General features: G+C 59.4%; 5 protein-coding genes across 5 annotated transcripts; 2 read left to right on the top strand and 3 right to left on the bottom strand.

Annotated features, from left to right (window-relative positions):
- Nucleotides 1–516: 516 nt before the first annotated feature.
- Nucleotides 517–2,874, bottom strand: GGTG_10237 (hypothetical protein). Its single transcript, XM_009228106.1, has 4 exons — nucleotides 2,421–2,874; nucleotides 1,214–2,312; nucleotides 1,031–1,120; nucleotides 517–956 (listed from the first exon to the last, which is right to left on the bottom strand). The coding sequence occupies exons 1-4, from the start codon at nucleotides 2,495–2,497 to the stop codon at nucleotides 696–698; spliced, it is 1,527 nt and encodes a 508-aa protein (XP_009226370.1). The 5' UTR covers nucleotides 2,498–2,874; the 3' UTR covers nucleotides 517–695.
- A 324-nt stretch (nucleotides 2,875–3,198) lies between these two features.
- GGTG_10236 (thermostable alkaline protease) lies at nucleotides 3,199–6,148 on the top strand. Its single transcript, XM_009228105.1, has 2 exons — nucleotides 3,199–3,746; nucleotides 3,812–6,148. The coding sequence occupies exons 1-2, from the start codon at nucleotides 3,591–3,593 to the stop codon at nucleotides 5,333–5,335; spliced, it is 1,680 nt and encodes a 559-aa protein (XP_009226369.1). The 5' UTR covers nucleotides 3,199–3,590; the 3' UTR covers nucleotides 5,336–6,148.
- Nucleotides 5,947–9,195, bottom strand: GGTG_10235 (nucleotide-sugar transporter). The gene is made up of 3 exons (XM_009228104.1): nucleotides 7,965–9,195; nucleotides 7,565–7,865; nucleotides 5,947–7,491 (listed from the first exon to the last, which is right to left on the bottom strand). Exons 1-3 carry the CDS (start codon nucleotides 8,850–8,852, stop codon nucleotides 6,605–6,607), a joined length of 2,076 nt encoding a protein of 691 aa, XP_009226368.1. The 5' UTR covers nucleotides 8,853–9,195; the 3' UTR covers nucleotides 5,947–6,604.
- Nucleotides 9,196–9,743: 548 nt separating this feature from the next.
- GGTG_10234 (glycosyl hydrolase) lies at nucleotides 9,744–12,715 on the top strand. The gene is made up of 7 exons (XM_009228103.1): nucleotides 9,744–10,373; nucleotides 10,440–10,962; nucleotides 11,078–11,445; nucleotides 11,525–11,548; nucleotides 11,622–11,804; nucleotides 11,903–12,115; nucleotides 12,258–12,715. The coding sequence occupies exons 1-7, from the start codon at nucleotides 9,905–9,907 to the stop codon at nucleotides 12,524–12,526; spliced, it is 2,049 nt and encodes a 682-aa protein (XP_009226367.1). The 5' UTR covers nucleotides 9,744–9,904; the 3' UTR covers nucleotides 12,527–12,715.
- GGTG_10233 (hypothetical protein) lies at nucleotides 12,515–13,864 on the bottom strand. Its single transcript, XM_009228102.1, has 2 exons — nucleotides 13,230–13,864; nucleotides 12,515–13,126 (listed from the first exon to the last, which is right to left on the bottom strand). The coding sequence occupies exons 1-2, from the start codon at nucleotides 13,594–13,596 to the stop codon at nucleotides 12,777–12,779; spliced, it is 717 nt and encodes a 238-aa protein (XP_009226366.1). The 5' UTR covers nucleotides 13,597–13,864; the 3' UTR covers nucleotides 12,515–12,776.
- Nucleotides 13,865–14,064: the final 200 nt, after the last annotated feature.

Genomic DNA, 14,064 nt, shown 5'->3' with positions numbered 1-14,064 from the left:
CCAGATAATGCATCGCGGATTCTCGTGCAGTAATGATTAGGTTAGGCCAAGAGGTGCCATCTACTAAGAATTCCGTCCGCTTGTGAGGTGTTGGGTCAGCGTGTCTGGCCGTCTTACCAGTTGTCTTGCTTTTGTTCCATTCCGAGATTATAAGCGAGGACAGGGCGCTGAGGGGAAGGATTTGCACCTGCCCGAAAAAACCAGTGGCGGTATGAAGAATAATAGTAAGGGGCGTAAAGATGGGAAGTAACTGTTGTTATGGAATGAAAGGAATAAATGCGACAGGAAGAGGGAAAAGAGGGTACTGGTGGAAGAAAAAAAAAAAAGAAAAAGAAAAAAGAAAAGAGCTCAAGCGGACTCGAATCCAAACGCAAAAAAATGTTAAGCTTCTCTTTGATTGAGCGTGTCATCCTTAGTGCAGGGGCCATGCTAATCTTCTCTGTATCGTTTCAAATTGACCAAATGCCCGAAGGCGAAGGCATAACTGTGCTCAAGCCTTATATGGCTACCGCAGGAACCTAATTTGTGGGTCCCGACCCCCGCTACCCTCAATTTTCCTCACGTTGTCTCCAGCATTTACTTCATCGTCATCCACATACAACCTTCAGCATCTGATTCAATCTGATTCTGTGCACAAACTCGTCGCCTCCACATATAATGATAAAATATCGCCATCCAGATAACTACGGCCATCATCAGCCGTCAGAGGGCGCCACTTGGACCCTCATGCGCTTCAGCTGAAGGTCCCCCAAATTCCATCTTCCCGTTGTCTGCGCCGCCCTGCTCTCCTTGTATTGCTGCTCGATCACCTCGAGGCTTTTGCCCTTCGTCTCAAACATGAAGGCGGCGCACACTAGGGTGCAAAAAAGCGTCGCAAATCCGAAAAAATAGTATGCTCCGAACGTTGACTTCGCCAACAGCATTGGCGTTGTGAGAGCAATTAAATAGTTGGCAAGCTATACATGCGTCTCAGTCAGCTACCTTTTCAGCGGCATTCTTTCTCACTGATATTCAACCTCCACAAACTTACCCAATTGGAGCTTTGCGCCAGGGCGCTGGCGCTGCTTCGGGTCTTGCGTGGTAGACTCTCGACGAGAAACGTCCGCAAGGAGATAGACCACTGACAATTATACTTGTGCGTCAGCTTTTGATGCAACCCTTGTTATAAAGATTTATACAATTTATACAATAGGTGTAAATATCGACGACTTACCGTCACGCTGAAAGTGACAGCAAAGAGGTAGATGGTCACAATGACCACCCACCTACCCGCTCCACCCGTCGGTTGGACTTGGCCCGCTGCGTACAGCGAGCCCATAAGCAGCATCTCTACCGTTATGAGGCTGCCTCCCACGAGTGTCGATGTCCGACGCCCCCACTTATCCGCCCACAGCGTCGCCGGCACCGTCACGACCATGATGACGAGGGCGGACACTCCCGAAGCCAAAAAAGAGGCCTGTTCCGATGTCAAACCTGCAAGCCTGAATAATGTGGGCGCGTAATAGAGGACTCCGTCGATGCCGCTGAACTGCTGGAAGGCCATGATGAAGCAGCCAAAGGCCGTGCGCGCCCTGAACGGCCCCGAGAAGGCATGCCCGAAACCGCTCAGCATGTGCTTTACGTCCTCGCTCAGCGTTGTCTTCCGCCCGCCGGAGCCCTCGGCACCGTGGTGGACTACCGAGTCCGCCGGGTCTGGTAGCGTCAGCATCTCATCGCGCTCGTCCTCGCTCAGCCCCAGACTTGCAACCACGGCACGGGCTTCGTCCATTCGGCCCTGCGACACCAGCCAGCGGGGCGATGGCGGGACGAGGGCAACGGTGGCCGAGAACAGGAACCCGAGGAGCGAACCAAGGGCTAGGGGCAGGCGCCACGCCAGGCTCGACTCGCGGATGGTGGCTCCCGTGCCATAGCAGGTAAAGAAGCCCGTGACGATACCTAGCGTGATTAGGAACTGCGGCAGCGCCGAGAGGGTGCCGCGGACACGCGGCGGCGAGATCTCGGCCACGTAAACGTAAACAGTGCTGAGGAAGAGGCCCTCGCCCACGCCCTTGATAAGTCGGCCCAGGATGAAAACGCCAAGTATGGTCGAGCCGCATTCGATAGCGGCGCCGACAGCGTACGTGCAGCCCCCGATGGCGATCAGGCGGTTTCTGCCGTAGCGGTCGGCCAGCACGCCGGCCAACATGGCGCTCAGGGCGCCGGGGAGGAGAATGGAGGAGACGACGACACCGTGAAGCGTCGCGGAAAGCTGGCCAAAGGTTTTGTTGAAGGCCAACATTGTTGTCACGGGACCTATCGAGCCCGTATCAAGACTGCGCCGGCGGGGAGGCGATGCCTAGGTCAGCTTCTCGCCTTGAGCTCTCACCCTTGCGGCAACTCAGGGGCACGACTTGGGAGGACCTAGTCAGTGATAAACATACCCGAACAGCATCGCAACGCATGAGACGATCAAGCTCGCCGCCATGTAAACTGGAACCTCAAAGAGAGGTTTGGCCATTTTGAAATGAGTCGCTCCCGCAGACTGTGGGAGCTTGGTGGGGTTTGAGGTGTGTGAGGTCTGGCGCTGGCTGTCCTTCCTTGGGGCCAACAATTATAACGACTTGGATGGTTTTATACTCGGAGGTTACGTGACGCGCAGATATTCGAGAAGAAAAAAAGGCCCGAATGCGCAGCTCCGGCGGCTCGGCTTTCGGCTCCAGACCCAAGAACCAAGCTCAAACAAGAGACTCCGACGGCGGCGGCGGCATGCGTCGACAGCAACCGTTGACGTGCTACGGCGGTCGGGCGAGCCACTTGGCATGGAATGCGTGCATCGCTACAACTTTTTTTTCGGCCAAGGCCACAGAGATTTGCTACGTCCCTGCCCATTGTGGGATCCATTGGGCGGGCGCCATCCTCCCCATTTCCTGTTGTGGTAGCTCCGGTGGAGTGGAAGACGGCAGGTGTTGTGGCGGTGCCCCGCCGCCCGTCGTTGCGGCTCTCATTTCACTTGGCCCGCCTCAACTTCTCTGTAGGTGTGGTCTGCCATCCCTCGTCCTTGTTTTGAGCTCTTCTTTTCTTCCCGTGAGCCTACATGGACGCAGGCCGGCACATACGCACGAGCCCCCTCCCTACATATCTATACGCTGGACGGTCACTGGCTTCCCGTTTGCCCACACCCTCTGACCTTTGTCGCCAGCCCCTACAGCGGGCAGGCTTTCATCTTTTGGGCAGGTGGTGGCTATGGGGCGATGTAACACGACCACCGTTGGACCCTGGCACTCACACTGACCACCCTCCCGTTTTGGCCGACCTGTGATGCGCGCAGTGGAGAGCCCCGCCATTATACCACCCACGCACTGCCGAAGGAGGAGAAGCCCACTCACGCATCATCCCCATTATCTTGCTCGATATCACGCACTCGATCGCCCACCCTGGGCCTGTTCTGGTCCCCCGCAGGTCCATGTTCACGATATGCCGCACATCGCAGGCCTATAAGACGGCGATGGGGGGCCGTCGGGGAGCGAGGGCTCGACCCTTCTTGCCGTCCTCAGCCCGCGCTGCCTCAGTCCGAGTGACAACCTGCTCCTAACCGCCCGCTCCCCGTCGCCATGGTTCACTGGAGAACTGCCTTGGGTACCGCCCTCGTCGCGGCCTCAGCTTCGGCTAGCCCCGTCACTCGCCGCAGCGAGATTCCGCCAGCCGCACCCCCCGTCGCGGAACATGTTATCGTTCCGGGCGCATACATCGCCGAGTTGGCCGACGAGGTGTGTTTCCCAGCTACAAAGATAGGGGTATGCTCGCTCGCGAGACTGATATGTTGAACATGCAGGGCACCGGCAGATTCCTCGATTACGTTGAAAATAGAGCAGGTCTTGGGAATGTAACGGAGCGCTTCAGGTTCGGGTCGCGCGCTTTCAAGGGCGTGTCCTTTCACCTTGATAGCTCCGGCGGGCCCGAGGAAAGCGCCGAGGCCAAGTTCCGGCGCATCAGCGAGCTGCCTCAAGTAAAGAACCTCTGGCCAGTCACCGTGGTGCCCATGCCAAAACCTGAGGTGCACTGGACCGCCGCCGGCACGCCCCTGGCCGACGTGCATCGACGTGCCGCGGCCGCCGTCGGGGGCAACTATTCCCCTCACGTCCAGACGCAGGTCGACCGACTGCTAGCCGAGGGGCTCACGGGCAAGGGCCTTCGCATCGGCATCGTTGACACGGGCGTCGACTACACTCACCCGGCTCTGGGCGGCTGCTTCGGCCCCGGCTGTGTGGTCGAGTATGGGGCCGACTTGGTCGGCGATGACTACAATGGGGACAACACGCCTGTGCCTGACGCCGATCCCATGGATGCCTGTGTTGGTCATGGCACACACGTCGCCGGCATCATCGCTGCCAGAGAGAACCCGCTTGGTTTCCGCGGGGCTGCCCCCGGCGCCAAGCTTGGCATGTACCGCGTTTTTGGCTGCACGGGCGGCTCTGGCCTCGACGTGATCCTGCAGGCCATTCTTCGCGCTTTCGACGATGGAAGCGACATCATCACGGGCTCGCTGGGCCGGGCCGCGGCCGGCTGGGCCAGCGACCCTCTGTCTGTGGCGGTTTCGCGCATTGTCGACCTTGGCGTGCCTTGCACTTTCGCCGTTGGTAACCGGGTGGGCGGCGCCGAAGGTGTTTTCGGCGTCAGCGCACCGGCAAGTGGCCCGGGCGTGATGGGCATTACATCGTTCCAGAATTCGGAGACGCCAACCTACGATACCGCCACGGGCCAGTACTCGTCGGTGCCCAACCCTGCCAGCGGCGGCTTGGTGAGCCTGTTTGGTCTCTGGGGCTCGACCTTCGAGCTGACCATGAAGCCTCAGTTTGGTGCCCCAGGGGGGAGCATTATATCAACCTATCCCGTGTCCATGGGCAGCTACGAGGTGGCAAGTGGCACTTCGATGTCGACTCCTCTGGCGGCCGGCATTGTGGCTTTGATCATGGAGGCCCGCGGGACTAGGGACAGCGCATTGATAACACGGCTCCTTTCGACGACGGCCAAGCCGAATGTTGGCATCGACTGGCTCACCCAAGGTCCCACTCCCGGAATCGTTCCGGTGCCATGGCAGGGCGCGGGAATGATACAAGCCTACGACGCAGTGCATGCGACGGCGCTCCTCAGCGTGCCTGCCTTGGAGTTGATGGACAAGGCCCGCTTCAACCCCAACGTCTCCTTCACTGTCACCAACCTAGGCAACACGCCTGTGACGTACAAGCTTTCGCACACCCCGCCCTTACGGCTGCGACTCTCAACCCGGTGTATCGCTCGTCGGCCCCAGACCTATACCCGTACTACGCGACGCTCAAATTCCAGACCGAGAGCGTGACGATAGAGCCCAACTCGAGCGCCGAGGTCCGCCTCACCATCTCGCCGCCCACCCAGCTTGCCGAAAATCTTCTCCCCTTCTACTCGGGCTGGGTCGTCCTCAACGGCACTGGTGCCACCGGGAGCCAGGCTACATCGCTTTCGCTCCCCTACTTTGGGACCACGGCTTCCATGGTGGACATGAAGGTGCTAGCATCGGACCGCATATGGCTGTCACGAAGCGACGAGCCTCGTTTCCCGCAGGTAGCAAACGGAACCACTTTTCAGCTGCCCGCCCCGGCTAGCCATCCCGAGTGGGCGCAGCCGGTGCTCAACGGCTCCGCGACAGCCCTTCCCGCTGGCGTTATGCCTTCGACGTTTGATTGGATCCTGCTGGGCAGCAAGGAGGTGCGGATCGAGGCAGTGCCCGTGGTGGCGGCGGGCACTGCTGCCAAGGACAACGGGCTCGGAATGCTGACCCTAGGGAGCATTGCCGGCTACCCGGTATTCGGTGTTGGGCCTGGAAGCCGAATGAAGAACTGGGATGGGCAACTGGCTGATGGCACCCACGCGCCTGCTGGGCGATACACCCTTACGGTCCTCGTACTCAAGCTCAACGGTGACGCTGGTAAGCTGGCCGGCTATGACCGTTTCGACTATGTCGAGATCAGCATCCGTTACGTCTAGGAAGCGAGTTCGACGAGGCGATGGTGGTTATGGAACAAGAGAAATTCGCCCAGGGTATCTGTCTGCGCCCAAGTGGTACCTGGGTAGTATATATCGTGCAAATCAAATGACTCTTCCATCTAGTCTTGTACCACCAACCCACCCATCCGCAAGCAAGAACCAGATCGAAAAAGACCACCAGAGAAGGGGCCCCTTGCGCCTATGCCAACGCAGAAACAGGAAACGCAGAAATCCCTACTGCATGCGCGCAGGGGATGGGATGACGGGCCAAACTCCCCGACTGTATTCCCCGTTTTGGTTTCCGTGCCGTGCTCAGTCGACTTCAATCCTGTGATGTAACAGCGGGGAGCGAGTCGGCAGTGGGCGCACGCCTGCCTATGTAAATGCGGCATAAAAGCACTCGCACATGGGTACCGTGAACAAGCTAACGGCCGACGCATGTATGAGGGAGAAAAGAAACGACAAAGAAAGAGAGAAACGGACAAAAGTACACATGTCAAGTACATGAAGAAACGGATATGAATCGAGAGCTAAAAAGACGTGGGCGAGAGAGAGGAAATGCGTGTCGGAACAAAAAAAAAAAATGAGCGACTGCGGGTGAGTCTCAATCCTCTCTTTGGCGAGGCCGCGGCGAAGTCCCAGCGGCGACCGAAAGCGGCTGCTCCAGGTTCGAAAGCATGTCCCCGTCGGTGGTCCACAGCGGCGTCCTCGGCGGGCCGTCGGCGCTGAGCCTCCTCAGGAGCGCGGCGTCCTCGGTGTCGCCATCAAGCTCGGCCTCGCTGCTGCTACTACCGCCGCCGCCGCTGCTCCCCCCATCGCGATGGGCGGCGGCGGCGGCGGCGGCGTCGTGGGTGGAGGCCAGAGCCTCGGCGCGCATCTTTGTGATCTTGAGGTAGTTGTAGCAGCAGATGGCGGCCATGGTGACGACGAGGCCGGCAAAGTTGACGGGCGTCAGCTTGTCGCCAAAGACCAAGGTGGCGGCCAGGATGGTGACGACCTCCTTGAAGATGCCCGCGATGGACAGCGTCACGACCGACGTGCGCTGCAGCAGCGCGAACTCGGACACGGTCATGAAGAAGGCGATGACGCCCGGGAAGAGCACGATCAAGGGCGCGGCCAGGGCGCCCCTGGCCTCGGCGAGCGCATTCATGCCCTGCCAGAGCTCGGGCACGCCCTCGACGAAGATGGCGATGGAGAAGAGGGTGACGAACATGACGGGGGCGAGGAAGAAGATGCTCGAGAAGGGGTTGGACGTGGCCGGGTTGCGCAGCAACAAAATCTGCGTTAGGCCCCAGCGGAAGCCCGAGAAGAAGGCGGCCGAGATGACGAGGAGGAAGCCGCTGAGCTTGAACTCGACCTCGCCCGCCACCATCATGACGACGCCCATGGTCATGGTGCCGATGATAGCGAACAGGCGCCACGTCGGCGTCTCGAGCCGGAAGAGGAAGGCGAACAGGAGCACGAAGGCGAGGACGGATGACTTGCACATGGCTGGGAGGAACAAGGTTAGAGAGAGATAAAGGCATGGCATGACACCTCGGCAACTGGGAAGTGATGGACTTACTGTAAAAAGTCAGTGTGATCAGCTTCAGCGAGGTGTTGCCGAGCCCAATATCAAGCCCCGTCGCGGCACCACAAGGCCCTATCCTGGTAAAGTAGAACCATTTGGTCATCAGGGGCCGCTCCGGGCCGGCATCGTGCCTGGCCTGGCCACGTTCCAGCTTGCGGCCACTCCTGGGACGCAGCGACGGTATAAAGTACAGCACAGCCGACGAGAGCCCAAACTGTATCAGCATGTGGATCGACGTGGTGAACATGGGGAACGGGAAGTCTAGCTGTTTGGAGTCAAACATCCACTTGTTGTACTTTTAGGTTCGCCAAACGCAGTCGCGGATTAGCTCGGGCGCACTCAATGATCTGGGGGAGCAGTAGGTAGAGCCAGGGGGGCAGAAAATTGTTCTTACGATGGATATGCTGAGCGAAAATATGTACCACATCCCAATCAGCGACAGGTTGACGAGCAGGCGGCGGACCACCGTCTTGTCAGCCTCCCGCTTCTCCTGCTCCGTGACTCCGCCGCCGTCCCTGGCTATCCTCTGGTCCAGGCGCGTGTTTCTTCTCCTCTTCTCGAGCTTGCGCAGCCGGTGGCTCTTCGTCAGCCCCGTCTCCTCGTCGCCGTGCAGGTCCTCGTCCGAGATGTCGTCGCTGTCCGAGTCCGGGGGCCCGCCGGCCCGCTTGCTGGCTCGCCCTCCCGCCATCGTCGTCCTGGCGTCTGTCGGAGTGCCGGCCCCGCCGCTGCCGCCCCCAACAACGACAACACTGCCGCCGCCACCACCGCCACCACCACCGCCAGCAGCGCCGCCGCTACCGGTGCCGCCAGCCCCGCTACCGCCGGCGGCAGCCCTGGCACCGCGCTTCCCCGGCGGGTTGGAGGCGGCGTTGGGAGGGTTCATGAGGCTGCTCCGGCGCCGGTGGTGGCTCGCCGCCGGGGTCAATGGCTCCATCTCGATGGCGGACTCGGGCGACTCGGGCACGCGGGATCCAGAGGGGGCGGAGGAGGCGCCGCCCGGGCGCAGGGATGACGACGGTGGTACGGAGGCGGGCGCTTCGGGCGAGAGCAGGTCGACGGCGGCGGCAGGGGGCGACGGTGAGGCTCGGGGGGAGGAGAAGCCGGAGGACCTCGTGGGCGTGGGCTGGGCGGACGAGGAGGTCGAGAGGCTATCGAGGGAGGTGGTCGGGGCGGCCGGGTCTGGTGGCGGCGCCGTCGTGGTGGGCAGGCGGTCTGGCGGTGGTGGTTGGCTGTTTGGTGGCCTGGGGTTGCGTCCCTGAGTCGGCGCCGAGCGCGAGGGCATGGTTTTTATGGCTAGTGCGAGGGTTGCGGTGGAGAGGGGATCTGTGGAGGTGTCCTTGCCTCTGGAGCATCGTTCCCCTAGCCAAGGTCGCAGCAGGGTGACGGCCACGGCACTACGACGCAGGCGACTTAGCCCCGTCTCGGTAGTCTGGTCTAGCGTGCAGCCTAGGCAGGGGGATCTTTACAGCAGGATCTTGCGAGCCAGGAGGGAACAGACTGGCCGCGCTCAGCTGAAGAGCACAATCTGTCGTCTTGAGATGCACTCATTCAATCGCCAATTCACAATTCCACACTAAAAAAGGACAGCGGCCAGGACGGGCACCGCATCAGCAACCACCTAATTCCCAAATTCAGCCACAGAACGACAGGGGTCGGCCCCTGGATTGTGGAGGCTTCAGCTTCCGAGGTCCTGGGACCGTCCCAATGAGGGCATAGTAATAGAATTGATCATTGATATAACCTAAGTTTTACCTCAGAATATCTCCAGCAAAGCCCTTCTATTTCTCTTTCACTTTCCTTTTGCCTCTAGCCTCGTTTTCGTTTTCAAAACTGGGGTACTTCATGTAATTGACAGCCTTAAACCCGCACAGTGGTCTCCGCATTCGAGGTACCAGTTGCCGAAAGTTGCCGAATCTAACCACCCACCTCCATGTACCTGGGTGGAGTCGAGACGGCTTGAGTTGCGGCATGGAGATCCCCGGAGCGGGAATCGACAAGGTGCATTTACCCAAACCATCACGAACCTCAATGGCTTCAAGTGGGGATGGGCACGTAGGTCGCTGAGTAAGACCTGCGCCATCATTATGTCACGGGATTGCCCAACACTCTGCAGGAGCTCACTTAACTCCATGCCTGCCTACATACAGTGCTACCGTAGCTGTAGCTTGCTAACCTTTTTAAGAGAGCTCTTGTCTACCCCGCCTGCTCCATGTTAGTCGCCGTATATAAACAAAAGATGCGTGCCCAGTTACGACATTCCGCACTAGCCTTCCTCCCACTTCCCACACACCCTTCTTTCCCATCCCCCAATCTGAAGGCCAGATCCTCCCGAGCATGGGCACGCCATCTCACAATGCGACCCCCACGCAGGGCATGCGCGGTCGGGCTGGCGGCTACCTGCCCGTCGAGAACTACGGCATCATCGGGAACATGAGGACCTGTGCCCTGGTCGGCATGGACGGGAGCATCGACTTCATGTGCTGGCCCGACTTCGACTCCCCCTCCGTCTTTTGCCGGCTCCTGGACAAGGACAAGGGCGGCCACTTCAGCATCGCGCCCCCGGCCGACATCTCCTGCACCACCAAGCAGCAGTATCTGCCCTCCAGCAACATCCTGCAGACGCGCTACATTCACGAAGATGGAGTTGTAGACTTGGTGGACTTTTTCCCCAGACCGAAGCAGACCATCGTCGTCGCCAAGGCCCCCAAGCAGAACGCTTTCCGCGAGATGACCAAGGTGCCCGACGAGCTCAAGAAGTGGCTCGTCAGAAGGGTCGAATGTATCCGCGGAAGTCTGGCTCTGGGTAGGCTACCTGATATCTTTTTCTCTTTCCTTCCGTCCGTTCACTCGCCTAACCCCTGAAATGCAGATATCGAGCTCTTCCCAGCGCTGGGCTACGCCAAAGAGCCTCACGTCACTGAAATCATCGAATCAGCCCACGGTGAACAGTGCAATAACACGAAAAGCAAGACGGTCACATTCCATGGTAAAGATCTGAAACTGCAGCTTGACGTGACGCTGGACTGCGGAGACCACACCTCGGCTGGCACGTATCCAGTAGTAAGGTTCGAAAAGGTCAAGAGACCCGGCATGCTCGGCGAGGGCGTCGTGGCCCACATCACCATCCAAGAAGGCCAGGCCGCGTCGTTTGTGCTGCGCGAGGACATCCCGAATCACGTCACCGAGCACATCACGACCGCCGTGCTCGACGCCCAGCAGCACTCAACCCAAAGCTATTGGTACAACTGGATCTCCAAGTCCAAGTACAAGGGAAGGTGGCGCGAGGTCGTGAGCAGGAGCCTCATGATTCTGAAGCTTCTGACTTACGAGCCTACAGGGGCTATTGTGGCTGCCCCTACCTTCTCTATCCCAGAAGACATCGGCGGTGTTCGGTAAGCAGCCAAGTTCGCTTCCCCAAACATCCAAAGCCGTCCACTGGCATCTTCCCTACTTTCCGGATCGATACCGGCGTGGTCTGACCTTCCCGTAACTGGTTGGTGTTTCCAGAAACTGGGACTATCGCTTCTCGTGGGTGCGCGACTCCAGCTTCACGATCTATATCCTGCTGCGGCTTGGGTTCAAGGAAGAGGCGGACGCATACATGGAGTTCATCAGCGAGCGAATTCTCCAGTCTCGCGCCCCCGACGGGGGCCTCCCCATCATGTTCACCATCAGGGGCGAGACTGAGATCCCCGAGCTCGAACTCGGCCACCTCGATGGGTACAGGGGTAGCAAGCCCGTCCGCATTGGGAACGGCGCTGCTTTCCACCACCAGTTCGACATTTACGGCGAGCTCATGGACGCCGTTTACCTCAACAACAAATATGGCAAGCCTTGCACCTGGGACCAGTGGGTGTCTGTACGACAGCTCCTTGGTAAGGTCCCCGGTGATAGTGGCCCAACCGGCGTGAAAGGGGCGAGAATGCTAACCAAATATTACCATCCGTTGCGCAGACTACGTCCTTACTATCATGAACGGCAAGTTTAACCAAGGAATTAGCTTGCGCGCAGCTACAAGAGGGAACAGAGTGCTGACTGATAGCCGACACAGAGCCCGACATGTCTATCTGGGAGGTTCGCAACAACAAGCAAAACTTTGTTTATTCCAAGGTGATGCTCTGGGTCGCCTTCGATCGCGGTCTCCGGCTGGCAGAGAAGAGGAACCTCCCCTGCCCCAACCGGGCCAAATGGCTCGAGGCCCGTGACATGCTCTACGAGGAGATCATGGAGAAGGGTATGTTGCATGCTCGCTGGAACCGACCGCCGCCGCGAAAGCCCCCCCGTCTCCAAGCACGAGAGAGACATGGCCGAAGCTGACGTTGCGCAAACCAGGCTACAACAAGGAGATGAAGTGCTTCGTGCAGAGCTACGAGAACAACACCACCCTAGACTCGTCCATCCTAATAGCGCCCCTGGTCTTCTTCATCGCCCCGTCAGACCCGCGGTTCCTGAACACCATGGACCGCATCCTCCTCCCTCCCGACAAAGGCGGCCTGACGAGCACTGGGCTCGTCTATCGCTACAACACCGAGCTGTCCGACGACGGTAAGTCTGGTCAGGGCCCTCCCTGGTTTATACCGGACGTTGTTTCGTGCCTGCCGCGGGCCAGTGTGGCGAGATAACGCGCCGGGGAAGGCCCCCAAACCGCTTCTAGAGATAAAAAGACTAACACGAGCCGCTGTGGCAGGCGTTGGTGGGCGCGAGGGCGCGTTCAGCATGTGCACCTTCTGGCTGGTCGAGGCCATGACGCGTGCCGGCGTCTACGAGCCCAAGTATCTCGTCCGGGCAATTAACCTGTTCGAGAACATGCTCAGCTTCAGTAACCACCTCTGCATGTTCAGCGAGGAGATTGCGAGGTCGGGCGAGCAGCTGGGAAACACGCCTCAGGCCTTCAGCCACCTGGCCCTGATAAGCGCCGCCTTCAATCTCGACCGCTCCACCGAGTATTCGAGGTGATATGTCCAAAAGGAGATATCAATAGTTTATTAAACGCTTAAAAGTTGGCGTGTAACGTGAATCAGACAACCTGAATCGTTTGGTGATGCCCCCCTGGCCACTGTAGCCAAGGACAAAATGGTATAGTTTTTCCCAGACGCCGGCGCTATGAACCGTATAATTTATAACCCATGTTGGTAAGTATCCGAGTAAGCCTGTCGCTCACCTATTTACTTCCTCTTTTTTTTCTTGTCACCAGTATTCAGCGGCATCATTTCGTGTCTACCTCCATTGCAGAGGAGCCGCCGCCGCCGCCGCCAGTAGTGGCGGCCTGACCACTGTTCATGCTCATCCCGAGCTCGTGGATTTCCTTCTCTCCTATTGAGCTTAACCCAGAGCTGGGTGGCCTCGAATCGCCGTCGTCGTCTGACTGGTCCTCTGCTTGCGGCGGTGATGGCGGCGGGGTCATGACGCCGCTCTTCTTCATGTGATCACTCCAAGACTGGATGGTGTCAAAATGGCCCCCCTCGACTATGACCTCGCCATGTTCGTTGCATTTGCCCAATAGCGTCCCTTGGAACTTGGAGTCCTCTCCAGTCTTGCTATGTTTCTGCTTGAGAGCTGGGGGTTGTGGGTGTGCTTGATCAGCGCCCTGCTTATTCGTGCGAGAAGGTTGGAGAGACCTCGATCAAAGGGTCCAGCAGAAAAAAAAGTAAAGACCTACCAACTAGCCAGTCCGTGGCCTCATCCTCGCCGTCGAGGGCGACGCGGCGTATCTCGGCGTTGCGCGGGCCGGCGAACCAGTCGGCAAAGTCCTGGGAGCCCTGGGGGTCGTCGCCGGGGAGGTCCGGGCCGAGGGCGCCGCAGTCCTCGAGGGCCATGCGCACGTCGACGAGGCCCGGGCACAGGTCGCTGCCGTTGTCCGAGGCGTGGGCGGCCGTCTGGCGGCAGAGCACGAGCAGGTACTGGGCCGCCAGGTCCGTGAGGCTGTCGAGCACGGCGGGCTTGGTGATCTGGTAGCCCGAGGCGCGCAGGATCTGCAGCACGCTCGGCCGGAGGAGGGCGTGGAAGAGGGTCGCGGGCGGCGTCATGGTCGGTCGTTTCCCTATCTCTCTCCTCCCCACGGGGGTGATCCCTCTGCCTGTCGAGATTTCGTTTCTGCGGCTCGCCGGGCGCCTGCTTCTGCGCTTGAGAATGTGCCGTCTCGGATTCTGGAGATTCGTGCCTAGGAGATAGACAGTACGGGCGGGCGTTCTCGCATCGACGGTTCGGCGATAGTGGCGCAGCTTGGTGCGCGCATAGTCTGGAGTTGTATGGTCGGATGGTGGATGGGGGTGGAAGCGAGCCGAGGGTGATGCCACTCACTTCACTGGGGCAGCAGGAGCATTGAGCACCAGCTCTGCAGACTGGAAGCGGGCAGGCACAAGCGGTGGGTGGGGCAGGCGCGCATGCATGGTTGCCGTTCTATTCCAGATATGGACTAGCGCATGCCCCACAAGCGGCTGTTGGACCCACGGGGCAATCTGGACCGCGCCATCCAGGTCCGTTCATTACAGCGC

The sequence above is a fragment of the Gaeumannomyces tritici genome, assembly GCF_000145635.1.
Source record: "Gaeumannomyces tritici R3-111a-1 unplaced genomic scaffold supercont2.5, whole genome shotgun sequence".
Classification (NCBI taxonomy): domain Eukaryota; kingdom Fungi; phylum Ascomycota; class Sordariomycetes; order Magnaporthales; family Magnaporthaceae; genus Gaeumannomyces; species Gaeumannomyces tritici.
The sequence above is the reverse complement of the archived record's forward strand: the minus strand, read 5'-3'. Positions and strand labels throughout refer to the sequence as shown.